Here is a 26,735-nt window from a genome sequence, read left to right as displayed (position 1 = left end):
AAGCGTCGACCGCCGCGGCTTCGAAGCGAAACAATTTAGGCCTAGCGACGACTAGGGACGGTCACGCACGGCGCCGTCGTTCGCCGCGCTCGCACGTTCCACCCCCGCGGTAATTGTGTAACATACCTCAGCCTACTCGCGGCATCCCGTGCTGCAAGCATTGCAAACTCGTGTACTTTCGTAGCTAAGGCCACGTATTTGTTGACGTTCTGCTCAGCAACAAGCCGTTCAAACGATACTGTAGGCAAGACAAGGCTTCAGTACGCAGTCGCTGCGCTGTCGGCCGTAATCAAAGACATCGGGCGGCACCATAATCTATACATCGATCTTTAAACGTGATGCAGTGGGCAAATGAATAACTTTGTGAAGCAGACCCGCTCGTACGTTTCGCGCACTCGGGCGCCGACGAGTAGCTTCCGTCAACAGACGCCGTAATAACCTCGGTTAACGACGCGAACCGAAGTCGTCAAGCTCGGTTTGCGGTAATCGCGGTTAGTGGTGCAACCATGGTTTGGTCCGCCGTGTAACATAGGATAACCACAGGTTTGTGGTTACACTAACCGTTGCTGCGCGAACTGGCGAACTCCTCAGGTGTGTGCGAGCGAGGACGGGTTGGCGCGAGTACGCCAGCGAGCGAGCGCGCGGCAGCCGGAAGTTCGTCGAAGTGACGTACGTCTGGGCGGAGCTTTGAACTTGCTTGTATTCTTTGTTTTTGTATGGCTCCCTTCGGCGTACGAGTTGAGAGGGAAAATTGGAAGGGTCATTTTTAATCGCCGATATCTCTGGTGTTGCAGAAGCTAGATCGAAAATTTTTGCGGGAGAATGATGGGTGGTTCAATAACTATCAGTGTTATTGCGTTGTTTACCCTTCTTTGTGATCCCTTTCAGGGGACCTTTAATGTGGGCCTCATGCAAATACTATGCTTCACTTTGCTAGTTTGCTGAGCATTTCTTTATTTTGCAATTCAGTCTGGCAGTCCTGTTTCCCATTAGCACCGTATGATGAAGGTAGCTGTAAGCTGGGCCTCAAGCCAATTTACAGTTTCTTCATTCCAGGCTATCTTGTTTGTCACTTATTGCTGAAGGTGTCAGTCACTTTTCTTCTCTTCATATCTTGTTGGTCACTTATCGCTGAAGGTGTGTAACAGCCACTTTTTTTCCCTGCATATCTTCTTTGTCACTTATATCTCAAGGCGTGACAGTCACTTTTATTCCCTGCCTGGCCACAGGTGCTGTACTTCACGGAGCCCCTGCGATGTGCGATCATGAACCACAGCTGCCAGCGGGAGTTCTGCCTCGCGTGCGAGCTGGGCTTCCTCTTCCACATGCTGGACACTGCCCAGGGCATCCCCTGTCAGGTCAGCCACTGGCCTCAAGTTTTACTGCATCTTGTGACAGCAAAGGACAGAAGTAGGAAGGAGTTGAGGAATCGGAGTGCATACCACTTTTAGGGCTTCACTTTTGCCTCTGTGAGCAGTAACGAGGGGGCTCAGTTGTCATTTCATGGGACAGAGTCAAGTTAGCTTTATTCTCAGCTTGCTCTTCCTCAGTGAAGTTTCGTGAGAGCTTCCTGGGAGTCTGCCTAGGGTTCTTTCACAAGTGCTGTCTAGTTTCAGCCTATGTTTGTTCGCCAACCATTCACTTTAGAGTGAAGTCGCCTGTGAAGACTTCTTTTTGCTGGCATTGCAACAACCTCAAGGATGAAGGTGATAGAAAACCAGAGATAGTGATCTCTGTGAGTTGTATTTTGTAAAGTATGGGTCTGTGCCAGCTGATAGTTCATAATGAACATGATGCGCACAGAAAATACAGACTAGAGAAGCACTTGTCTTCGTCTTCTCTAGTCCGCATGTTGTGTGCTTTGTGTTTACTCGTATTCCATGTCAGCACAGTGAGAAAAATGTGTGTGACGTGCATAGTATTTTTATCACGCTTTTTTGAAATCTAAATGTACCAGCAACTTACTAAATCATGAGCACTGCTTCGAACTTTGGGAAAGTGCAACTTTTGGCTCTTTTGCAATCATGAGCTTACTAGTGCAGGCCCAGCTGTAAGGCTGTCTACAATATGGCGAACGCTTTCAAGGATAGGTTACACGCCGCATAAATATCTAAGAAAGTGGAAGATTAAACAACTGTCACCATAGCTGAGTAATGAAGCAGCGGACGTGAAATTTGAAGGTCATAGGTTCGAATCCCGGCGGTGACGTATGGTTATTTTTTCTTCTACTTTCTAAACAAATACCTCCAGAATTAATTCTTCACATTCAGCAACATGAGGAAGAATAAAGTCCTCTGTGCTTCCCTTTGGCTCAATGGCTGTTGGCTGTTTTCTTATATATGTTTAATAGTTTTTGCTGCCGCCGCAGTGGCTCAGTGGTTGCGGCGCTCGACTGCTGAATCCAAGGACATGGAATCAAATCCCGGCTGCAGCAGGCACTTTTCGATGGAGGCAAAAAGCAAAGCGCCTGTGTGCTGTGCGATGTCAGTGCTCGTTAAAGAACCCCAGGTGGTCGAAATTTCCGGAGCCCTCCACTATACGGCGTTTCTCATAGCCCGAGTTGCTTCAGGACTTTAAACCCCATAAACCAAACCAAACCAATACTTTTTTTATCTGTGCTTATATCTGAGTCGCCTATTCGGAGTTGTTCTGCTGCATTAATTTTTTTTCTCGTGGAACTTACAGTAGCAATGAACAAGCAAGAAGTTGTACTGAAGCAGGGAACCTAGGAGCTAGTAGTCAAGAACTGATAGCAAAGTTTAGTTGCTCCTAGCTAATATGTTATCTTGTTAATTGCATTAATTAAAAGTCGGTGGCACTGAACTTGCATGTTCCCACAGGCGAGCAACTTTCTTCGTGCATTCCGGACCATTCCGGAGGCATCTGCCTTGGGCCTGCTCCTCTCTGATTCGGACGATGCTCGCAAAAAGGTTAACTTTCCACGCCTGGTTCAGAGCTGGACGCGATTCGTTCTCCAGCAAATACACTCAGTAAGTTGCCTTTTTCTTTTCTTTTTGTTTTGTACTCGGAGCTAGCAGTAGGAATATTTGTGTCTACCTGTGAAACTACAGTCAATGCCATGTTTCTGTAATGTCTGTTTCTTAGAAAGCCTTAGTAGTTGGTTAGTAGTGTACAAACATGCAAAACATGTTTACCACTCTACATGCTCTGAAGAATTTTGTTAATGCAAAAAAAAAAGGGGGGGGGGGGGGACAGTTTTTGCTTGCTCATTTCCTTCAATTTGGTGGGCACCGTCATTTAATTTTCGTGGCAGTACACATTAGAATAATTATGTGCTTTTAGTAGCTGCCAGAGTCCCGAATTTTTCAAGGTGACCTAAAAGGAAGGGAGAAGACATTTTGCAACCATTGTACTACATAGGACAGCATTTTATTGTGCAAAAGCAGATATTGCATGTGATTTTTTTGGCTTGTGGAGGTCTGGTGGCCCACTGTAGTGTTAAAACCTCGTTACAAGGGACCCGAAGAAGATGTCTCATGTAAGCAAGGTCTCTTGTAACCAAAAATTGTAAAAGCACTGTGGGGATCAGTTTACTGCACATCAGCATATATATATGCATTCACATGCATTAACAGGAAATTTTCAGGAAAGCTTAAAGAAGTTATTCATATTAGTATGTATTTTTGTGAGTGCAGAGTGTATTCCTTCCCAAATTCTGGAGGTAAAGCACTTCATTTTGCAAGCCTTCCTGTTGCTCTAATAGCTTTGAATCACTCTTATGTGCTCGTCACCCTCAGATGCTGACACTTTTCCTCTGAAATGTCCTCATAGTCACCCTCTATGACAAATGTGCCATTTACTCGCGCGAGAATTGCACAGTCTGAAAGCTCTTCGGGAGCACTCAAGATCCACTCTGCAGATACGAATTCCTCAAAAGATTATGGTACCTCAGCAGTCTCTTGAATGCTCGCCCATGCTTCATCCTCAAGGAAGCTTTCTGCAGTATCCATATATGGGCCCTCTTACATCATGTCACCACATTTAAAGCCTGCTTGTCTGAAACAGTTTTTCACTTCTTCACTTCTCAGGCCAGTTCAGAGAGCTGAAATCACCTAAACAGCAAACTTTGCATCAATAACTATTGTACAGTCTCGCGGCCTGTCAAGCAATAGGCGCTCTGCCAACCTGTTTTGTACAGCAACTTGACAGAGCGCATAATGCCTTTGTCTATTGGTTGAAGGTAGAGTGTGGAGTTTGGAGAGGAAAAAAATAACTTTGGTGGCTTTGAGCACGAGAACTTTGGTGTTGCAAGAAGCATTGTCCACAAAGAGACATCAGGATTCTGAGCTTTCATCCTGTGATCAAATTTTAACAGCGAAGAGTTAAAAATGCTGGATGTCATTCATGCATTTTGATTAATTTTATAGATGACAGTAATGTGATGCCAGTGGCTGAAACAACAGGGTCATTTTGATCTTCGAATAATGGGGAAGCACTCCTTCTCAGTTCCTGACATATACAACAAAAAGGATGCTGATATAATAGAATTTAGCTGAGGGAATCTGAAGTGCGTCATGTACGAGTTGTTATGCTTCAGCTGCATTGCATGAGAACACCTGAGTTGTGTTTCTTCTAAATAGTGAAGATTTTACTCCAGGGACCTGAAAAAGTTTTCCTTAGTAACCGAGTGTCTCGTGTAACCATGTGTCTTGTATGCAATGTTGTTAACATGGTAGACATATGAAAACCAACCAAACCGTTTTTAAATGTCTCTTATAACCAAGTGTCTCTTGTAACAGTGTCTCTTATTACGAGATTTAACTGTACTGTCGAACCCGGTTATATCGAACCCGGATATATTGAATTTTGGTTATATCGAACTCACTGAATATCTCCTTGAAAATCCCATGTAAATGTATAGGAAAGCCGCGTCATATATCGAACTCAATTTCACCGGTCGATCGATATATCGAACTCCGCACCACGCACTGGAAAGTGTGCCTTCCCCAAACACGATCGCATCACCCTTGGCCGTTTGCCACATGACGTTTTCAAGCCACGCGCGGAAGGAATGAGGGGACAGTTCGGTGACAGCTGGTCTGGGCAATGCCGCGCCCATTCCCCAAAGGCGCGCGCGCATCTTCAGTTATCCTTTCCCGCGCGTCAGTACACGACGTTTGCAAGACATGTGCGTAGGTGTGCCCATTCTTTTGCTGAGCTATCTCTTTCCTTCAGCACGAGCTTACGCATGCATCAAGCCAGCTCGGCCTGTTTTCAGACAGACGTCTGACGCTTTCTCCTGCGTGTGTTGCGAACACTCTGCGCGCGGCGGCTGACGTGGCTAAAGCCTTGTATACATGGACTCGACAGCACCGGGTCGAGTAAGCGTCGAGTAAGTGAGGTCACCATTACTCGACCCGATTGGTGTCTACACGAACTCTCTTTCTAGCGAGTAAGTATCGCAGCGGCGCGTAGCGCCGAGATTTGTAGTTATTGTGCAAGTTTCTTACTCGTATTTGATTCCGTTGCCTTTTACTATTGAGAGCTTTGATTATTCTTTTTTTATCGTTGATGAGGGCTAAAAAGCATTCAACTTCGCTGACGCTCCTCGCCGCTCCGGTTGCTTTTTAATCCCAGAGTTCGCCATAACTCGACAGCGTCTACATGCTTTTAGACAAGCGGGTCAAGCGAGTTAACCTACCGCCTGCAAGCGAGTTAACGCGACCCGCTCCGCGGCTATTTTACTCGACCCGACTGGGTATACATGAACCCGACAACTGGTTTTTTACTCGACAGGCTTACTCAACCCGACTCTGTCGAGTCCATGTATACAGGGTTTATGGCGCCTGCGGATGTTAAGAAGCGGCAGATTTCTCCCTCTCTCTGTGTTTTTTTTGCGAGAGTCATTTATTCTTATCGCTGTGCTGTACGCGGGGCATAGCGTAAGATATGGCCTGGCTGCGGACGTTAAAGAGCAGCAGGTTTTTTTTTGGGGGGGGGGGAGTCGTTTATCCTTGCACATATGAATCAACGAAAGCACGTGGTCAGCTGCGATCATGACACCCGCCCCAAGCGCTACATGATAAATGGAACCAGGCTTGTGCAATCAAGCCATCACGGGCACTCTGCCAAGTTCGCTCCTCGCCACCACAGGAGCTATCAAAAGATAAAAGTCCCCCCCTCCCCCCCGCCGTGACATCTTGGCACGCTGCCAAGAAATGAGCTATGGATGAGACGACCGAAACGGAGCGGCGCACGCCATCGACATGCAGCGAAAACGCTCCGCCGCGGCGACACAGAAACCTTGTTCCGAGCTGCCGTGGTGGCTCGAGCGGCGAGAGGGACGCCAGTTTCAACAAGTTGGAAATTTTTCGCTCTGTCGCTGCGGCTTCTGACTGAAATCGCTTAATCGCTTGCATGTGAGCGAGCTGGCCTTAACGCTTTTTTTTTTCTTTTTCCAAATTCTCGGGTGCAAGAGTGAAGAGTAGATTCATTATGCGAGTGGGTTGATTACACGACAAATACGGTATCGTTTTTTCGCATCGTAAGTGCTGTCACAAGCTGATTTCTGTATATCGAATTATCGATATATCAAACTATTTCGTGATCCCCTTCGAGTTCGATATATCCGGGTTCGAGTGTATATCTTTGACAGACGCAGCCATTACTTCCATGCTTCTTGTAAGCAAATCCTGTCTCTTTCAGGAAACACCAGAAGTTCAAGAGGATGATAGCCAGAAAACTGAGTAAGCAGCTCTTCATAATTGGCTCTCTCTGATATGCTGTCCTCGTATGCACTAAAAGCCCAAGCCTGTGCTATAGTCTCTGGTGTGATGAGAATTGTTGATGTAGTTAGCATCTTTAATTTCAGTAGGGTAGACTCCCTTTGATTCAGCAAAGGCTGTAGTTGTTAGGAAATGAAGCCCCTTTTTTATTTTCCTTGCACATGTGAAGACGTCTGAAGAAATGTAGTTGTTATTGGTGGCGAGAAACTTTAAAATTTTATGGAAGACAGAGGCTGTCTCTTTCATGCCTCATAACAGCCATGTTTAGCAAAATTTTGCTCTCTTGATGTGAGGGTAAGCTTGATGTGTCATAGTGAATTCCTAATGAACACTAATAGTTTGCATTTTTAAATTTCAGCAACTCTCTTCAAGATGACTTTGGGGGGCCAGCAAATTTGTTATCTTACCAGAAGTTTATCATTACAGAAATGCTCTTAGGAAACATATGCAAATGTGCTAGATGTGTCTACGTATATGTTGCGTGAAAACAGTGTCAGGGGCAAGAATAATTCAAATAAAGCATTTATTGGACTCTGGATGAAATGAGCTGGAGACCAGGAACATTTAATCAGCTGGCACTATCCTACTTGAAAATAGCAGTGGTAGAACCTTCCTGCACCATCATTTTTATCACTGCATCCTACAGTGGCTGCTATTCTGTTGTTGTTTTTTTCTTGATTTTTGCGTTCCACCCAGCTTCAAGCACTTCGAAGCTGTCCTGCAGGGTAGCCCTGTTACTAAGCTGTGTGCTATATAGCTGTTACTCATTCAAAGAGCATGCATACCTCGCGCCTTTCTGTACGCTGTAGGCAATATGCTTAGGCCAGTATATCTCTGTGCCACAATAACGCATATTGAAACACTGTGTCAGTTGAAAAATGTGGCCTTGGATTTTTGTGCCTCAAGCCAACGGGCAGGCGCTCCTTGCTTGTATGCCATTTTTAGTCTGTGGGAGGCAAAGCGCAGCCCGAGAAACACTCACAATGCTGAGACACTTTGGCAGCCTTCCCTTTCTGGACTGGCACGAAAGTTTCGACATAAGGAGTATGCTCCCGCAAGGCAGCTTTTTCACAGTTCTTCGCGATGGTGCATGGAAACCACTTTATCAGAGTGCAGTTTCTTGTGCACAAGCACGTTGCATTTCTTTTTTTTCCTTGACAGTGCACGAACGCCTCGTGAGTGCCATTGTGTGGGGTGGCCAGGGTACGCAGTAGCTGTGGAAGTTCAGTTTAGCTGAAAGACACTTAGGCAGACTTTTTCCGTTGAGTCCTATAGAAGACCAACCAAATGGTCTCAAGTTGTTCATCTTATTCGAGAATTCATCTTAATCAAGCTCATTGTAATGGGAGTCTACTGCATTAATGTGTACCCCGCCGGGGTGGCGCAGTGGTTACGGCGCTCGACTACTGTTCCCAAGGACGCGGGATCGAATCCCGGCCTCGGCGGCAGCTTTTCGATGGAGGCGAAAAGCAAGGCGCCCGTGTGCTGTGCGATGTCAGTGCACGTTAAAGAACCCCAGGTGGTCGAAATTTCCGGAGTCCTCCACTACGGCGTCTCTCATAGCCTGAGTTGCTTTGGGACGTTAAACCCCACCAACCAACCAACCAACCAACCAGCATTAATGTGTACTTAAGCACAGAGGAGTTAGCTGCTGGTAATGTCCTTGACAGAGGCTTGGTTCAGGATATCTCATCACTCATTCATGGCCTTTTCTTGGCTTTTGCTGTGCCACTTAAGACCGACTACATATATCGTCCTGAGATGGAGCTATGGGCTTTATATCCAATATATTGGGAATCACATTTTGAGCCAGTACTGTAATGCCAAGCATTTCTTGAAACCCAGTTGCCCAATATGTTGGACACCTACTGGAACCATCTATACGGTATTGATGGAATTACATGTTCAAGTTTTCCACACAAGATAAGAACTGAATGAGGTACAGCATGACGGCATTCAGCAGCACAGTGTTGATACATGTGCTGGAAAAGCAAATCCTGTTCTTGGCGTTTCGGTATATTTTAAACATGCAACTTTGATTTTAAATCACTGTTCATAATGAAAAGTACAAGTAGAAGTCAGGCTTTAAACTGTACACAGGGTTACTAAATTTTTGTCCAGTATAATAAACGTCGCACAAAGCTTGAACGATCAGTGCAATTCAGAAAATACAGTAAAAGCTCATTATTTCGAACTTCACGGAATCGGGGAAAAAAAGTTGGATTTATCTGAAGTTCGAAATTATCAAATCATAAGACACCATAGTCGACAATGGCGCTGACCGATTCTCGTGACATTACGAATAACCTCTTTAGACTTTATTACTTGCTGTGGTGGTGCAGTGGTTAGATCGCTCAACTGCTGTGGTCAAGGATGCAGAACCGAATCCTGGCTGCCACAGCCACTTTTCGATGGAGGCGAAAAGCAAGGTACCCATTGGCTGCATAATGTCAGTTCATGTTAAAGATTTAACCCCAGGTGGTTGAAATATTTAGATCTTCACTATGGCACCCCTCATAGCCGGAGTTGCTTTGGGACATTACACCACATAAACAAAACGAAACCAAACTTGCTATTGTAACATTTCAGGGTGTGGCAGATAAAAGAGGGCTCCCTACAGCTTTATTAGGTCACCTGCGGTATCATGAATATCGGTCGATGCTATTTGCTCAAGGGTCGTTCTCCTTTGAGCGGTATCTATCTTTCTTTTTTTCTAAATTTCTGTCTGACTGCAGCGCAGCCTCAGTGATACCTTGTTCATTCTCATTCACTTCAGCGCAAACTCGCAATCTTCCAATGCACCAGTAAGCTGCACTGCATCATTCAAGATACCTGTCATGGTACTTTTCGCCATGCCTAACTTACGAGCTGTTTCTATCTTCGAACGCTAGCCAGCGTGAATGTCAATCAATATGTCGGCCTTCCCAAGAAGTCCAAGTGACTTTGGTCAAATATTTAACCGACTAAACAGAATGGCAACGCAGTGTATACAGTATGCTCAAAAGCAAAACAATGTGCATCACGGGATGATACAGTGACATGTGTGGTCAGACAGAGGTGGTAACGCACTGTCATGATGACACAGTCATGTAAACCCCTGTAGGAGGCAGCGTTGGCTGTTTTTTTTTTTCTGTTCAGCATCGGTTGTTACAGCAGCCATTGAGCTGAGTTTGTTTTTACATTGGCCACAGTCTCGCCATTTCGCCCAGCCCGTCCGAAAAGCGAATAAAGAAGAAAAAAAGAAAAGAAAAGAAGAAGAAGACAGATAACTCGGTACTAGTTGGTAGAGGCGAATGACAACAGCGAGTTGCTAGAACAGAACAGAAGGTTCGTTCGAACGTTGTGATGGCGGTATGGCCCGGAGTTCGTTGTAGAGACGATGTCATAGCACAAGAAGTCTTCTACACAGGAATGAGAATGGTCAACAACGAGAAACAAGGGGTGCTCATATGTGAAGTGATTCCCCTATGGCATAATTAAAGCTGAAATCATAGAGTAAACTACTATGTGCAAAAAAGCCATGTCTTTACTTTCAATCTGAACCTAATCGTAGCCATGCAGATTTCTCTCGTGTAACTGCAGGTTTAACCACAAGCTAAACCACAGCTAATGTTTTTGCTCATTTAGCTGCATGTGTCAGCCGGTGTACATAGAAAACACACCACTGTCTTTTATTCTTAACACTCTGCTTCGTTCCTCTCCAAAATTGTGGACCAGCGTGGCTTGTCTATGAATAGGTGCTTGCTAAAGCCCGAAGAACAAAGCTGTGCTTGCCCAGTGTCAGTTGGGGTCTCCTCTTTTGCCATTGTTGCCGTAATAGTTCATCTTAACCAATTAGCGTCTGTGCAATGTTCATCTTAACTGGATTGTTTGTTTGTTTGTTTTGTTGTTTTTTTTTTATCGATTGTCTGGGACGCCAAACATAATTTCACACCGTTCATCTCATTTGAGATTTCATCTTAACCGAGCTCATTTTAACAGGATTCTACTGCAGTGAATTAGTCCTCAACAGTAATATCCAGTTTATGATACATTTCATAATGGCACTGTTGTCAGCCAAAAAGCCTAAGATTTTGTGCTTCAAGGCTGTTTTCAACTGTAATGTTGCCTTCTTCTTTTCCTGAAAAATCCTCAGAAACAGTGAACATGTATATATTAAGCGTATCCTGTCTTTGCTTGCTAAAGTATACAACGGTTGCATCTTACCTGTGCTCACCTTTCGGGCTGGAACAAGGAGGCTAATGAAAAGGGTTCAACTTAGATTGAGGGAAACGTAGAGGGCTATGGAACAAAAAATGGTTGGTGTAACATCAAGAGATAGGAAACGTGCAGAGGGGGTCAGAGAAATAACTCAGGTTAATGACATTGTAGTGGTAATCAAGAAAAAGAAATGGGCATGGGCAGGACATGTAGTGCGACGAGAGGATAACTGATGGTTGCTTAGGGTAACAAATTGGATTCCAAGGGAAGGAAAGCATAGAAGGGGCGGCAGAAAGTTAGGTGGGCGGATGAGGTTAAGAAGTTCGCAGGGGTCAGTTGGGTGCAGCTAGCACAGGACCGGGTTAGTTGGAGGAGTATGGGAGAGGCGTTTGCCCTGGAGTGGGTATAATCCGGCTGATGATGATGATGATGATGATCTTTGCTTGAATACTTTGTACTAGCCAGTTTTCTTCCATGGCAGGAAAGCTGGAGAGACCGACAGCCAGGTGAGCAAGCTGTTCGGATGGACGCTGGTCAACTGCAACCAGTGCCGATGCGGCAATGTTCGCGAAAAGGAGTCAGCCACCTTGCTCTGCTCCCTCGTCTACCCTGATCCTCTGCCACCTGGTAAGAGCTGCTCCTGCACGTTCGTGCATCCAGTTTTTGAGCAACTCCCTGCTACCTGAGGCTTAATCTGTTCTTTTTCTTCATTTCCTGCATTCTAGCTTGACATGCTTCTGTACGCACATATCCTTTGTTTGCTGCCTTTATCATTTTTTTCCATCTGCGTTGCATGGTTGTGGCCCTGACTGTGCTCTCTGTATGTACCTCTTTATGTTGCTCCATCCCAGCTTGTTCTCGCACTGCATATGGCCTTTTAGTGCATAGCACTACTAGCCGCAACCACGGATTTTGCTGATGTCTGTCCGAAGCCGCTGACTCTCTCTTTCTCTCTCTCCGTGAACTTGAAGTATATAAAGGGAAGTTGGTGACGCCCACATCACGCGACTTAATAATGAGGGACCGGAGTGGCTGCACAGACGCACTCAGTAAGAGAGGGGCGTGTCACAGTTGCGCATGTCGCGGCCGTCACCGGGCAGCATTGTACAAGCATGTGTTACTCCAAACTGAGCAATTGTGTGTCGCTTTCAATGCTCTCACAGACAGCAAGCGTGTATGCGCAGCGCTCCCTCGGCTCCAAGCCGCTCGCCGTGTCGTGAAGCAGCTTGTGCTTACATCTGCGCCTTAACTGGTGCTCACATTCAAGCGCATTTCCCTGCTCCTGGATTACTTTTCTTCGTCCTAAAGACCTTCCTTCACTGCTCGAAATGTGTTGATGCTGAAACTGTGGAGCATCTGTTTTGATTATGCCCTCAGTTTCAGTTTAGTCGTTCAGTCGTGGTAAGAGCCGTGTCGTGAAGCAGCTTGTGCTTACATCTGCGCCTTAACTGGTGCTCACATTCAAGCGCATTTCCCTGCTCCTGGATTACTTTTCTTCGTCCTAAAGACCTTCCTTCACTGCTCGAAATGTGTTGATGCTGAAACTGTGGAGCATCTGTTTTGATTATGCCCTCAGTTTCAGTTTAGTCGTTCAGTCGTGTCCGACTCTTCGTGACCCTATGGACCATGTCACGCCACGCTTTCCGGTCTCTCACTATCTTCCTAACATCACATAACTTCATCTGCAGTGCCTCGAGGATGCCATCTAACCAACGCGTTCGCTGCCTACCCCTTCTCCGGCGACCCTCAACCTTTCCCAACATCAAATCTTTCTCCAGCGACTCCTCTCTTCTTATCAGATGACCAAAGTAGCTGAGCTTTAACTTTAAAATTTGACCCTCCAATGAGCAGTCAGGGTTTATGGTCGACAATATGGACTGATTTGATCTTCAAGCAGTCCAAGGAACTCTCAAGAGTCTTCGCCAGCACCACAATTCAAATGCGTCAATTCTTCGGCGGTCAGCCTTTTTCACAGTCCAACTCTCGCATCCATACATCACAACTGGAAAGACCATAGCACGAGTTATACGGATCTTGGTTGGCAGACTAATGTCTCTGCTCTTTACTAGGCGGTCAAGGCTCACCATTGCTCTCTTTCCCAGAAGCAGTCTCCTAATTTCATGGCTGCAGTCTCCTTCCGAGGTAATCTTGGCGCCCAAGAACAGAAAATCTGTCACAGCTTCCACTTCTTGTCCATTGATGCTCCAGGACTTGATAGGGCAAGACGCCATGATCTTCGTCTTTTTAATGTTCAGTTTAAGCCCAAACTTCTCACTCTCTTCTTGCACACGGATCAGAAGTCTCTTGGGTTCCACTTCACTTTCTGCCATTAAAGTGGTATCATCCGCATATCTAAGGTTGTTGATACGTTTTCCAGCAATCTTGACTCCAGCTGAAGACTCGTCCAGACCGGCCTTCCTCATGATGCACTCTGCATATAGGTTAAATAGGCAGGGCGACAGTATGCAGCCTTGCCTCACTCCTTTCTCGATTGGAAACCAATCAGTAAGACCATGCCCAGTTCTGGCACCGAGCAGCCTTTCAGCTTGATTTAAAACTGGTTACCTGTGGGGCCTATAAGAATATTGCAGTAAAGTATGTAAGAATGTGACCTCAAGACTGACACCAGGAGTGAAGCTAATGAAAAGTAGTTGGAATAATAAACCAGCTTTGCAACGGAATTCCTTAAATTCCTTATGGCAGCATCATGGCCGTTGCTGAAGGGCAAAAGCAGATTGTATCACCGCAACAACCCTTATTGTGCTGTTGCCATTGCTGCTTGCGCATCCCTTTTCCCACATTAAGAGTGGTTTAATAGGCAGGACATTTAATTGCCAGGTGTAGACTAGGCCAACTATTTGAGCTACCGGATCATTCTTTCACGTTCTTTCTAAATGCAAAATCCTGCTCAGTATCTTGACAAGCTCTCTGGTTATCTCCCTCCTGTGAACCACTCCACTTTTTTGTATGGTGAGTGAGTGCATTTCTCACTGTCCTTGCTACTCTCTTCGACTCCCTACCTGTAGCTGAAACTTGCACGTCCTTTTTTTCCATAGACAAGCCGCCCTGGCATGTACATACCTCATTTGACAGCAACCATCAACACATGTTGAAACTTATACAGATGGGATGGTTGTTGGGCATAAAAAGGAGAGATACAGTAAAATCTCGTTAATTCGACCCCCGTTAATTCAGAAAATCGGATAATTCGAACAGCCGGCTTGGTCCTAGCCAGCACCCATAGAACTACACGGAGTCGGGCGCTCAATAATTCGAACGCTGCTACTCTCTCGCGCCGGTTAATTCGGCCCAACTTCTGCGACGCAAGCGTGCCGAAGTGCGACTTTTACGGCCGTACGACTTTTACCTCCTGGAAAGGATGCTCCTGTGCAATGAGGCTATGAAAACGTATAAAGTGTCGCTTCTCAGCGCCGTGCATATGTTAGCTTATGAGTGGGACAGTACGCCACCGCAGGTGATCGCCAACTGTTTCCTTCACTGCGGATTTGCTCAGTCCGGTGCAGACGAACCAGTGCGCGCTGCACTGTCTGGTGACGATCGTTTTGACGACTCGCTTCCTGAACAAGTGCTTCTGAGGACTATATCAACATAGATGTGGGTGTGGCCGTTGCTGGGTCATTAACGGAGGACGAGATTGTCGAAGATGTGCTCGGTGCCTCGGACAACGAATCCTCGGAGGTCGACACCGCATGTGAGGAGCTGCCACAAGTACCGCGCCGCACGGTGAGAGAGGCCGCGGAGGCTTTTGCCGTTCTGGAACAATTCTGCCTCGAGGCTCGCGACAGCATTAGCGCAGTGAAGCATCTCACAGAACGGCGCAAAATCGTAGTTGACTCGCAGTTTTCGCATCAAAGGCAGGCGATTATTTCTGAGTTTTTCTCCAAATAAATCTGCAGTAATTGAATATTTTGTCACAATGTTTTCGTGGTCATTCGATAATTCAAACTTTCGGTTAATTCGAACTTTTCTCCCGTTTTCTTTAAGCTTGAATTAACGAGAATTTACTGTATATATAAATAAACTGCAGCTCACTACCTTTTTAACAGTGTTCTTTTTTTTTATATATTTTGAGACTGGTAGTGTTTTACTTTTGCCAGTAACTGAAGCTACTATACTTACAACTGGAGTCAGCATGGCGTTCTTGATAATCTGTGTGGCTGGATGAGGTAATGCCTACCCTATCGAATTTTTTAATACTACCTATTGTTTAGTCTAATGTGCACTCACAAAGTCTAACGTTATAAAGGAATCAAGAGCAGCCATGTACTAGTTTAATGAATATGGGCTTCCTTTATTGTTGGAACGTTTAGCATATATACGCAGTGCTGTCAGGACTTAGCTTTCTTGTGTTATGACCACTTTTCAAGCTAAATAAGCTTTTGCCTCCGTGCCTGTGTCGCATGCAGTTCCAGAACGGGTGACACCTCACTATCCCTTCACCGAGATCCTCAAGCGAAGCCTGTGCCTCGAGAGCACCATGCCAGCCTGGTGTGACAAGTGCGAGAAATACCAGCCCTCAGTAAGTGCCACCTGGTTCGGCCACCTCCTCTTGTGCCATTTGTTTGTTTGTTTCACCAGAATTGAAAACTGGAGAAGTATGAATAGGTTTAAAAGCTAAAGAAAGAGAAGAAAAAAAGAGAGAAGCAAAATATGCCTAATTACACTGTCTGTTCAAAAGAAAGTGGTGTACATTAATAGAGTTTCAAATTGCACTGCTGGTTTCTATTATGTTATTGCATTTTTATTAGTGGTGTGCAAATTTTAAAATTTTTAAATACGAATCGAATATGAACATGGGAACAAAATGCCTTCAAATATTGAATATTTTGCAGTTTCGCTCATACCTTTATGGATGTGCCTTTACAATCATCACTGATCATCATTTGCTTTGCTGGCTGATGAATCTGCACGACCCCTGCGGTCGGTTGGCCCACTGGGCATTACGCCTGCAGGACTTCAACTTTACAGTGTCGTACAAAAGTGGTTGCTAGCAGGCCGACGCTTACTGCTCACGACTCCCTCTCGTGAAAACTCTTTGCAATGATGACAACTTTGACGACTATCTTGCCGCCGTTTCTGTGCAATTTCCGGATCTTGCCACTTTCCAGCAAGAACAATGCAAATATCAAGACTTGGTACCACTTTTTGGAAAAGCTCTTGATCCAATATCTGAAATCCCTTTCTGCATTCGTGATGGTTTGCTCTACTAGAAAAGTTACTCGCCTGATGAGCAAGTGGGTGTTGACCTCGTAGGCCCATTTCCCCGCTCGTCCAAAGGCGATTGCGGGGTCATCGTATGCATTGACCATCTCAAGCTTTATTGTGAAACTGGCGCCATCCCCTCCGCCAACGCTGCTAACGTCTCTTTCTTTCTGCTTCACGCTTTTGTCCTCCGTCATGGGCCTCCTCATGTCACTATTAGTGACCATGGCCACCAGTTTACGACAGGTGTTGTAGAACAGCTTCTGTGCTTTTGTACTTGCGAGTTGCGTGACTCTACATTGTACCATTCACAGACAAATGGCGTCTTTGAACGTACAAACCGGACACGGATGAATTTGTTTGCGATGTATGTCGACTCTCATCACAAGAACTGGGATGACGTGCTTCCCTTTATTACATATGCCTATAATACCTCAAAGCACGAAACAACTGCTTATAGACCCTTTTTCCTTCTCTATGCCCGACCGCCTCGACGTTCTCTCGACACCATTTTGCCGTTCTCTCTCGACACCGAGCCTTCTGTTTCGAGCACCCTCTGCAGCACCGAAGAGGCTCATCGGCACGCCCGAATACGCACTCTGGCATTGCAGGACCGCTCTAAGCAATGCTACGATCGTCGGCATCTGGATGTCTACTACCTTCCTGGAGATTTAGTATGGCTCTGGACACCTCTTCGCAAACGTGGTTTGTCCCAGAAGCTGTTGTCGCCTTACACAGGCCCATTTATTGTGCTCAATTGGATCAATGATTTGAATTACATGATGTCTCGTCAATCTTCCCAAGGCCGCCCCTCTCAGAAAACACAAGTTGTACATGTTGCAAGAATGAAGCGCTGCCACTCTTGAGACTCTGACAGCCCAGGGGTCTTCGTGTGCGAAGGAGGAGGAAATGTCAGGCAGCACGGAAGAGAGAACGAAGTGTGTGAGAAAGAAGAAGCTCGCCATCTTTGAGTGAATGCACCAGGCTGAGGCGGAGTCATCCCTGTAAATCAACCTAACAATATGATCAGTGAAAAAAGAATGAAACATTGCAAATAGCAAACATTGTTCGTCTTGCTTATATCAAAGTTCACATGGCATAGTCACAGATAAAATTAAACTAAAGTTGCACTGAAGCATATATTCTACTGAAAAATCCAGTGCACATTTTTATACAGGATTTTGTGTATTGGTATTTTGTACAGGAAGGACCTGCACGAAACCAGGTGAAGATGGCACATCGCTGCTGAGTACAGTAAACTCTCAATAATTTTGGCTCCAATGGACCAGAAGAATTGCCCGATTTAACAAAGTTTTAAATATTGAATAGACCAGGATAAACTGCCAAAAATCATTTGTATCACACGGATTGGGCCTGATGGACACCTGCACGATGGTTGTCTGCATCTGGGATGAAGCTGAAGGGAGAAGACATTTTTTCATGGTTTCGCCGAGTGCTTCACTTTGTACACACTGTCCAAAATAATAATAATAATGGGTTCACAGGAAGGGAAAAGCGCAGTATCTGTCACACTTTGTTTCTGTAGACACCTGAACCATGCTGTTAGGGGGAAGGGAGGAAGGTGGGAATGAAATTAGAAAGGGAGAATGGGGCGCCGTAGTTGAGGGCTCTGAAGTAATTTTGACCACCTGGGGATCTTTAGCATGTGCTAACATTGCACAGCACAGGGACGCCTCTGCATTCAGCCTCCGTCCAAACGCCCCTTCATGAATGAGCCCCATCGCGTTTCGAGAATGCTTTACTGCACAGTCCAGGCGGTCTAGCATTGCGGTAAAGCATACAGTGTGGTGAAGTTGAGGTGAATTTGAAAATTTTCGGTGTATTCGGAAATCTTTGAAAATTCCGAATATCAGTTTTCAGGATATGAACACAAATCAGACAACAAACATATTCTATTTATATTCGAAATTTCGCATACTTGCACGCCCATAATTTTTATGATTTTTAAAAGTTTGACACATCCATGTCCTGTACTCTGTCAAGTTTAGTGTTGAATTTTTTCAGAAGCGCTTCAAAAATGCAACACTTCCATGGTGCAGCCCTGGTTCCACTTACGTCATATGAGCGCTTCAGCATGGCAGTCCATGATAACATTCAGCATTTTCAGCTGCTATCTGAGTTGGAGGAGCTCTAGCTCCGACTGCTACTTCATGTAAGGTGGGATGAAGAAATGCAGTATATCTGTGCCTGAGACTAGGGGCATTTTATTTTAACTGCTCGAATGCATTCAAAATTCAGTCAGTTAACAGATTTCAGCATGTTTTCTCTTTTCTAACATCAGTTTTGCATACTGTAAGTGATTAAAATGCAAGAAATTCAGTTTTTGATCACGTGAGCTTGGTGAACCCATTTTTGAAGGAGACGTTTTTGAGTGTGTTCTTTGTGGGTCTCAATAGTAATGTGACAGGTGACAAAACATGTTTTAAGTCAGGCCAATAAAAGATGGGGACATTCTTTGCACCATATATGTCTGTATGGTTAGTAAGATTGGATATCTTTTGTTTTATTAAAAACACAGCAAACATTGGGAAGTTAGCTGGGATATGGCAGTGGTTCAAGATAGAAGTAATTAAAGGGCCATACTCTAGGTGATGATCCTGATGATGATGATGTGGACAAGGGGGGACTTGGCTAGTAAACACATCTTGCACACATTCGGCAACAGTCTGGAATGTAGTTTATCCCAAACACATTTCTCTTCACTTTGTGCATGCTTTTTGAAAATATCATCATGTTATTCATGTCGGTCTAGGCTTTTGCCTTGTTCATTTTTATTGTGTCTCTGTTTAAGTGTAGCTGCCTGTAAGATATCAATTTATGTGTGTGGTGCTATAATCCGCCTTTTTCACAAGGCTGCTCTGCGCATGCATGCCTCTCCCCTGGTTGAAAACAAACCACCAACCCCAGTTGCGCATGCGCTGTTCTTGGCCTCTGCGATCGGAGGAGCTGTAGCTGATCTCGGAGGCCATGTGTAGTTAATATTTGTGACAGGTGTATGCGATAGATGGCATTAGCTGTCAAGAGCACACACCGTCATTTCGCTGGTGCCAAGGACGTTTTCAACCAGTAGCAGACGAATTTTCAACCACTCCCAAAGGGCGCCACATTTTGTGCAAAAGGCAGATTGCCGGATTTCCAGAAACCTTTGTCTCAAATGTCAGTGTTGAGCTGAATGATTTACTATGTAAACGTAGGCTGTCTCTAAACTGCACTGGGGCGGTATTACAGAACTGCGTTCAGTTTGTGATTGTCTGGAAGCAAGACGACGCAGAAGTGACGACACACTTCTGGCTTTGGCTAGTATAACACAAACTGAACGCTTTTACATCAGCTGGCACATACTTCCGGTGTGGAGTTTCGCCAAGAGGAAGAGCTTGAGGCATGACGTGTGTGGGCGATTTCTCTGCCCGAGGGATGCGCACGACAAACACACAGTGGGCCGTATGACAAACATCTTTAATCTCACAGGGATCGTCGAAGTCGGTGCTAGGTCGTCGTCCGGGCGGCTGCTGCCTGCGGGTCGTCTTCCGTGCAGAAGCTCCAGGTGCGAAGCAGGAGCGAAGCAGGAACGAGGAGGCAGGGACCAAGAGAGAGCGACAGCGGTGCGAGGCTTCCTTTATAGCCCCCTCGCGCGAGACCGGTTATCCCCGAACGAGCGGGGAGAGGGAAACAGGCACCGCGCAGGGGGCATTGGGATAGTGGTGCGGCCTTCGAATGCGCGGCGTGCACGGGCCTTACGGATACGTGGTGCAGGGCCCCACATCTCCCCCCCCCTCAGTGTCCGACCCGGGCTACGCCAACAGCCGGGCCATGTCCATGTCCGAGCCGGGGTCGGCGTAAAATAGGGAGGCTTGTCGCCTGGCTCTGGCGGGATGCCCTCTCAGCTGGTTCGTGCGACGGGAGAAGCAGCAGGCATGTCGGGACTGTTCCGACTGGTCCCTCTCCAGCAGCGGCCACATCCTCGGGGTCACAGCGCAGCTGGGCTCGGCCACGGATACGTCTGGCAGCGGCCCTGAGCTGCTGCTCTACATCGTTGACCCCTTTCCACGTGGCGCCGTGCTGGATGCACATTGCAGCAGGCGTTTCCGCCCCGGGCACACCTGGCTTCCTGAGGCCCGTACTCCAGGCCTGGGCAGCTGGCTCCAAACCAGACACGTTGAAGACGGCCAGCATGGCCGCGCTGGTCACAATGATGGGCCACAAACCACTACAAACTAGGGGGGTACCCCCTGTTTATGTGGCCCCTCCTGGAACCATGCGCTGGGTGCGGTTTCCCGCCCCAGCGACGGTGGTTCATCTGGCTGCTGCAAAATCTTATCAGAATGCATTCTGAAAGAAGCAAAGACGTTAGACAAAGTAGTGCACTACCTTGGCCTTAGGTTATAGCGTCGGTTGCGAACCGGGTTGCTACCTGTACGCCTTACTTTGGGGGAGATCGCTGCATCGCTTTGAGCTTCCCCCGCTTCGCAGTTATCGTCCTTGCGAAGGTGGTAAGCTTTCAAGTCTGCGACGTGCACCGGACCAGCAGTTTCACTGCTCGCCAACAACCGCAGCTGGTAGGTGAGTGGCATAGTCTGTGCCATAACTTCGAACGGTCCAACCCACTTGTGCGCTAGCGATGCGGCAAAACCACGCGCTGCGTTACTAAGCGGGTGCGTTCTTTTCAGTACCAAGTCGCCCGTGTTGAAAACGACGTGACGACAACCTTTGTTGTACTGATCCGCTTGCTCCATGCGCGCGACATCGAGGTTTTCACGAGCCGCGCGCTCGCGGAGCTTTGCCGCGTACTGCGTAAGCGGAGGGGGCGCGGGCCCCGCCGCGTCAAGTAGGGTGTTCTCTAGCGGAAAAGCGATCTCTTTCCCAAAATTCAAGTAAGCAGGTGTCATACCCACCGACCTGTTCACGGTTGTTCTAGTGGTGAAAGCCGGTTCGGACAGCTGTGCGTCCCAATCTCTGTGCTGCTCGGTCGTCGCAACCAGCATACTCTTAACATTCCGATTCACTCTCTCGGTTATGTTGCTCTGAGCGTGGTAGGGACTCGTTTTCCTGTGGCGGATTTGAAACGCCCGACAGGAATCAACAAAGACTTTGCTTGTGAAATACGAGGCATTGTCTGTAATCAGGTCGGAAGGGAAACCGAAACGAGTGAATGTCTCCAACAGTTTCTCCCAAATCCGTTCTGACACAAGCTTCCTAAGGGGGAAAACCTCAACCCACTTGGAATAGGGGTCCGTTATTACCAGGATATATTGGTGTCCGCGCGCGGAGCGAGGGAGGTGTCCCATGATATCGCACGCGACCACTTTCCATGGATAGTTGCTAACTACCGGCTTCATCATGGCAGCGGGTTTCCCCGCCCGAGGCTTGGCTACCTGGCAAACAGGACATGTACGGGCGTAACCCAGCACATCCTTTCTCATACCTGGCCAGGTCGCGATGTGGCATAACTTGTCGTAAGTCTTACTGCCGCTGCCATGGCCTGCCAGCGCTGAGTCATGGAAGTACTGGAGGAATCGTTTCCGCAACTTCCTCGGGACCACGACTCGGAAGGGGGATGCAATCGCCTCTTCCTCGTCAAGTTGGGGGATGTAGCGGAGCAGTAAGCCATCATCGCCCAGCAGATACGCGTCGTACTTGCCCTCAGCGTTCCCGGTGCAAGCTGCACTACTCGCAAGCTCTGTCAGCACCCGCTGGCATAAACCGTCTGCTTTCTGGGCCTCAATTAGCTCTTTCCTACTGACCGCTACTCCCCAAGACAGATTTCTCTCTGCCTCGCTTCTTGGCAGGCGAGTAGTCGCCGCCACCAGCTGCTGTGCCTTCTCTCTCTCGCAGCACAGCGCGGCAACTCTGTCCGCCTCCTTTCTGTCTTTAACTACGCAGGGCGCGACACTCGTGTCTGCCCTCTCCTCCTCTCCACTAGCGGCGACGCCGCTTTCAGCAATGCTGGTCTGCGCCTCTTCTGCGCTTCTGCCAGCCTTCAACAGTGTGCGCGATAAAGCATCGGCCACCTTATTCATGCTGCCCCAGCGGTACTCAATGGCATACGCGTAAAGTTGCAACGTCAGCGCCCATCTCGCGAGTCTGCCTGCGGGGTTTTTCAGCCTCTTTAACCACGAAAGTGCCTGGTGATCTGTCTGCACGGTGAAAACCGCTCCGTCTAGGTACATGTCGAACTTTTACAATGCGAACATTATCGCCAGGCATTCCTTTTCGGTCACGGAGTAATTCCGCTCCGCCGATGTGAGCGTGCGGCTAGCGAACGCGACAGGGCGCAGCTTGCCCTCGTGTTCCTGCTACAAAACGGCTCCTACACCAGCATCACTAGCATCTGTCTGCAAGACAAACGGCTTGTTCAGGTCGGGGAGACGCAAACTAGCGCTGTTCGCTATCGCGCGAGCCAAGGCAACAAAAGCGTCGTTCTGTTCCTTGCCCCAGACCCACTTCGAGCCTTTTCGCAACAGCTGGTTCAACGGCCTAGCGAGCTCTGAACAACTAGGGATGAATTGTCTGTAGAAGGCAACCATTCCCAAAAACCTCTGCAAGCTTTTCACGTCCGTCAGGCAGGGGTAGTTCAGAATTGCCTGCAGTTTGTCATCGTTCGGTCTCAAAGTGCCATCATCAACCACAAATCCCAAGAGGTTCACTCTCTTCGATGCCAACTGCACTTTCTTTGGGTTGATTGTTATTCCCGCACGTCTCATTCTTTCAAGAACGGAATTCAGGTGAATGAGGTGCTCTTCGAACGACTGTGAGAATATCATGACGTCGTCGAGGTACGCCATCGCGTAGTTGAACCTTGCATTAGACAAACTAAACGGGAGTCGAGTAAATTCGAAGAGCCCGCGGTGACAGGTGAATGCGGTTTTCTGAATGTCACCTTCCGCCACCTCAATCTGCAGGTACCCTCTGCTTGCATCCAGGACTGTGAAGAACCTTGCGTTCCCTAACGCGTACATTACAGCCTCGATTGACTGGAAAGGGTACGCAACCGTAGGCGTCAGTGAGTTGAGCTTTCGATAATCAACACACAGCCTGACCGAACCATCTTTCTTTGGCGCTAGAACCACTGGGGACGCCCAGGGACTTTGTGAGGGTCTCACCGCGCCGGTATCTATCATCTCGTCAAGGGCGCTGTCGAGAAGCTGTCTCTTATGTGCGCTTAACGGCCGCGGGTTACATCTGAAAGGGCGCGCATCACCCGTTTCGATCTCGTGCTGAAGCAAGTCGGTTCTGCCTGGTTTCTCTGTGAAGCAATCCGAAAACAGGAGTAAAGTTTCCACGAGCCTTCTGCGCTGACTACCGGTTCCTGAGAAGGACACGATAATTGCTTCTAATGGGCTACCATTCAGTGGCGCGGGGGAGCCGTCTGCCACAAAAGCGTGGTCGCTCGCTCGCTGAGTGACGCATTCCTGTTTGGGTGCGCTAACAAAGGGAATGAGGGGGGTGAAGGGGCTGTAGCGATAGCCGTTCTCCCTCATGTCAAGCACAATGCCTTCGCTCGGAAGAAAATCTCTTCCCAGAATAACTGGTATGGCTAAGCCGGGCAGATAGACGAAGCGATGCCTCCGCTTCCTGCCGTCAAAACGCAGAACCAGACGTACTGCTCCCTCCGCTTTTGTTGTCCCTGCTGCTAAGCTCAAAGGGGTTTCGGCTGGCCTGACACGGATGTTACATCTACGGCAGGCCTCGAAAACATCATCACCGACCAGTGACAGAGTTGAGCCCGTGTCAACGAGTGCCGAGTAGCTTTGACCAACTAACCGCACTAGCATAAAAGGGCTCGAGCGCGACAACATTCCTTGCGCTCTACAAGTGAGGGGGACAAAAGCCTCTGCGCCCCCAGGGCGGTCGCCCGGTGACGCGGCGTGGGAGTACATTTCTCATTTTCCGCCGTGGCTACCACGAAATTCTCCCGCCGACGGCGACAGGCTGGTGTTACCAATTATGGCCGCCGGCGGTCCGCGTTTCCCTGCATACGCCTTACTTGACACTCTCGTGCCACGTGGCCCGGCTGGTTGCAATTCCAGCAAAGCCGATCGTTCACCTGCCGCGCGGTCGGTGAATGCCGCGTTCCACGAAGTGGTTGGGGACGTCTTTCCCCTCTCTCCGCGCCTATGCGGACGTCGCTGGCAAGCCCAGCTCGACGCCGCTGCTCGAACGCGTACGGGTCAAGAGCGCGAGGAATAGCGGAGCCTTCCGCTGGCCTTTCCTGCCCAACCGTCATTACGTCTGCGCCCCTGGCGAGCGACGCGGAGTCTTGGCCTCTGGCCCAGGTGCATCGCGGCTCTAGCGATTCGGCTGGCCTGGGGGGTGGCTGGTAGCGCAATTCAGCGAGTAAATCCGCCTGTACTACCTTCGCTTCCTGTGCTAGGGCCTCGAGGTTTGCAAAACCACGTCCCCGCAAATACGGCTTGAAGCGCGGATGGCATTGCCTCATCACGCGCGCGACCTGTTCAAGATTGGTTGCCGTGGGATCTGCCCTCTTGTAGAGCTCCTGCATTGCGCGTACATACTCGAGGAGGCTCTCCTCTGCGTGCTGTGTGCGCAACGCTAGCTCCTCAGGCATCCGGCGCTCGTAATCGGGCGGCAAGAACTCGGCGCGGAAGCGATTGGTGAAGTCTGCCATCGACTGGAAGGCCGGCTGACAGCGTCTCCATCGCGCCGCGCTCTCAACAAGTGCCACGGGGATTACCTGCGCTAGCACCATGTCGTTTGGGGAACCCAGTGCCGTCTGATAATCCTCGAGTTCTTGCAAGAAGTCGTGGACTGACTTCACGTCCGTGTAGCCGGAAAAGGAGGGAACCTCTACATTTATCCGCGGACGCGAGACTGTCGCCGCAGCTGTGGCTTGGTTGGCGCTAGCCACCGAACCGAGCTGACGGGTGAACACCGACAACATTTCGTTCATCTGCCTCATCAGGGCGGCCGCATCGGTAACCTGCGCAGACTCTACCGCGTCCTTTACCTCGCTTCCGGACGCACTGGCATCCGAAGCGGCGGCCCTATCTGGCACGTCTTTTCTCGGAGGCATTGCACTCAACAACTAAGGCCGGCCGGGAGCCTACACGCGCACGACTACCACCTAGCCCGCATCAAGAGGCTAGTCACAAAGGCTAAACACTTCATAAAACTAACATATGCACAAAAAAAATTAAAACACAAACCGCCAGACACTAACAAACACACACATAACCCAAAACAAAATTAAAACACTGTACAAACACTACTATACTACACTCCGTGTCATCTGCACACACGATAGCCCTAAACTCAAAATGGCGTCGCGCCTAACATACAAAGGACCGGCCCGTCGTGTTGCCGTGCGCTGCCACGTTGGCAGAAAAATCGTCCACATGGGTGCTAACTCAGCCCCAGTTGGGTGCCAGTTGTGGGCGATTTCTCTGCCCGAGGGATGCGCACGACAAACACACAGTGGGCCGTATGACAAGCATCTTTAATCTCACAGGGATCGTCGAAGTCTGTGCTAGGTCGTCGTCCGGGCGGCTGCAGTCTGTGGGTCGTCTTCCGTGCAGAAGCTCCAGGCGCAAAGCAGGAACGAGGAGGCAGGGACCAAAAGAGAGCGACGGCGGCGCGAGGCTTCCTTTATAGCCCCCTCGCGCGGGACTGGTTATCCCCGAACGAGCGGGGAGAGGGAAACAGGCACCGCGCAGGGGGCATTGGGATAGTGGCGTGGCCTTCGAATGCGCAGCGCGCACGGGCCTTACGGATGAGTGGTGCAGGGCCCCACACGTGACAGCAATTTCGTCACGACATGCCTCGTGATGCCTAGAGGGGCCATATAACAAAGTAGCTTCGCTTCCTCGTTGGCTGTAATATTCTGAGCTATGTCGTCACAAAAATTGTTGTTACGTCATGCCTCCCATTTTTATTTTCGGCGAAACTCCTTCCCAGAATTGTGTATCCGGTGGCATAAGAGTGTTCAGTTTGCATTGACTTTCTGTAATACCAGTCCTGGTGATGCTACCAGGACTACTGGTTGCACCTTGCACCTATTGGCTATTTTGCTGTCAGGTTTAACTGTTTTTGAGAGTGTAGCTTTGCCAAGTAGATGACTTGCTCTTAAATGCAGCTTGCTTTCATTGCCCAATGTTTCTTCTTCACATATGGTGTGCTATTTCTGGTCAGTGCAATGTTCTGACTATACATTCGTATTCCTGTGCATTTTTCAGCTGCAGAGCAAAAGGCTTAAGTCACTACCGGACATACTGACTGTCAGCTCTGGCTTGGAAAACCAGCAGGACCTCAACTTTTGGCAGACCCAGATTGAGGTACTGCCTGCATTGATGCAGCGATTTTGGTCACCTTTGTTGCCTCATCAAATTTTTTGCCATTATACCATTGTAACCAGTTGCACTGAAAACAAATTTAGTGACTATGCTGACAAGTGAGTGAATCAACCTTATTGTCCAATAGAAAAAGTTCTTCTCTACCCCAGGTCCTCCCTCCTAGAGGAGAGGTGCTTTGGGGCAGGTGAGAATTCGCTTCAGATGCTGGGCCAAAATCCCCTGGATGTCGATGGCCTCT

The 26,735-nt window shown here is 48.2% G+C and overlaps 1 protein-coding gene across 3 annotated transcripts in view; it reads left to right on the top strand.

Moving 5' to 3' along the window:
• PAN2 (PAN2-PAN3 deadenylation complex catalytic subunit PAN2) overlaps positions 1-26,735 on the top strand; it is a 78,206-nt gene that overhangs the window by 26,455 nt on the left and 25,016 nt on the right. For all 3 annotated transcript variants that reach the window (XM_084595369.1, XM_084595368.1, XM_084595370.1), the window contains 6 exons: positions 1,230-1,358; positions 2,841-2,990; positions 6,667-6,707; positions 11,428-11,573; positions 15,374-15,486; positions 26,381-26,479. In XM_084595369.1, coding sequence (XP_084451495.1) covers positions 1,230-1,358; positions 2,841-2,990; positions 6,667-6,707; positions 11,428-11,573; positions 15,374-15,486; positions 26,381-26,479 — 678 coding nt within the window. The remainder of the gene's footprint in view (positions 1-1,229; positions 1,359-2,840; positions 2,991-6,666; positions 6,708-11,427; positions 11,574-15,373; positions 15,487-26,380; positions 26,480-26,735) is intronic.

Source organism: Amblyomma maculatum, chromosome 2, assembly GCF_055883805.1.
Source record: "Amblyomma maculatum isolate TAMU_Amacu chromosome 2, ASM5588380v1, whole genome shotgun sequence".
In the NCBI taxonomy this organism is placed as follows: domain Eukaryota; kingdom Metazoa; phylum Arthropoda; class Arachnida; order Ixodida; family Ixodidae; genus Amblyomma; species Amblyomma maculatum.
The sequence above is the reverse complement of the archived record's forward strand: the minus strand, read 5'-3'. Positions and strand labels throughout refer to the sequence as shown.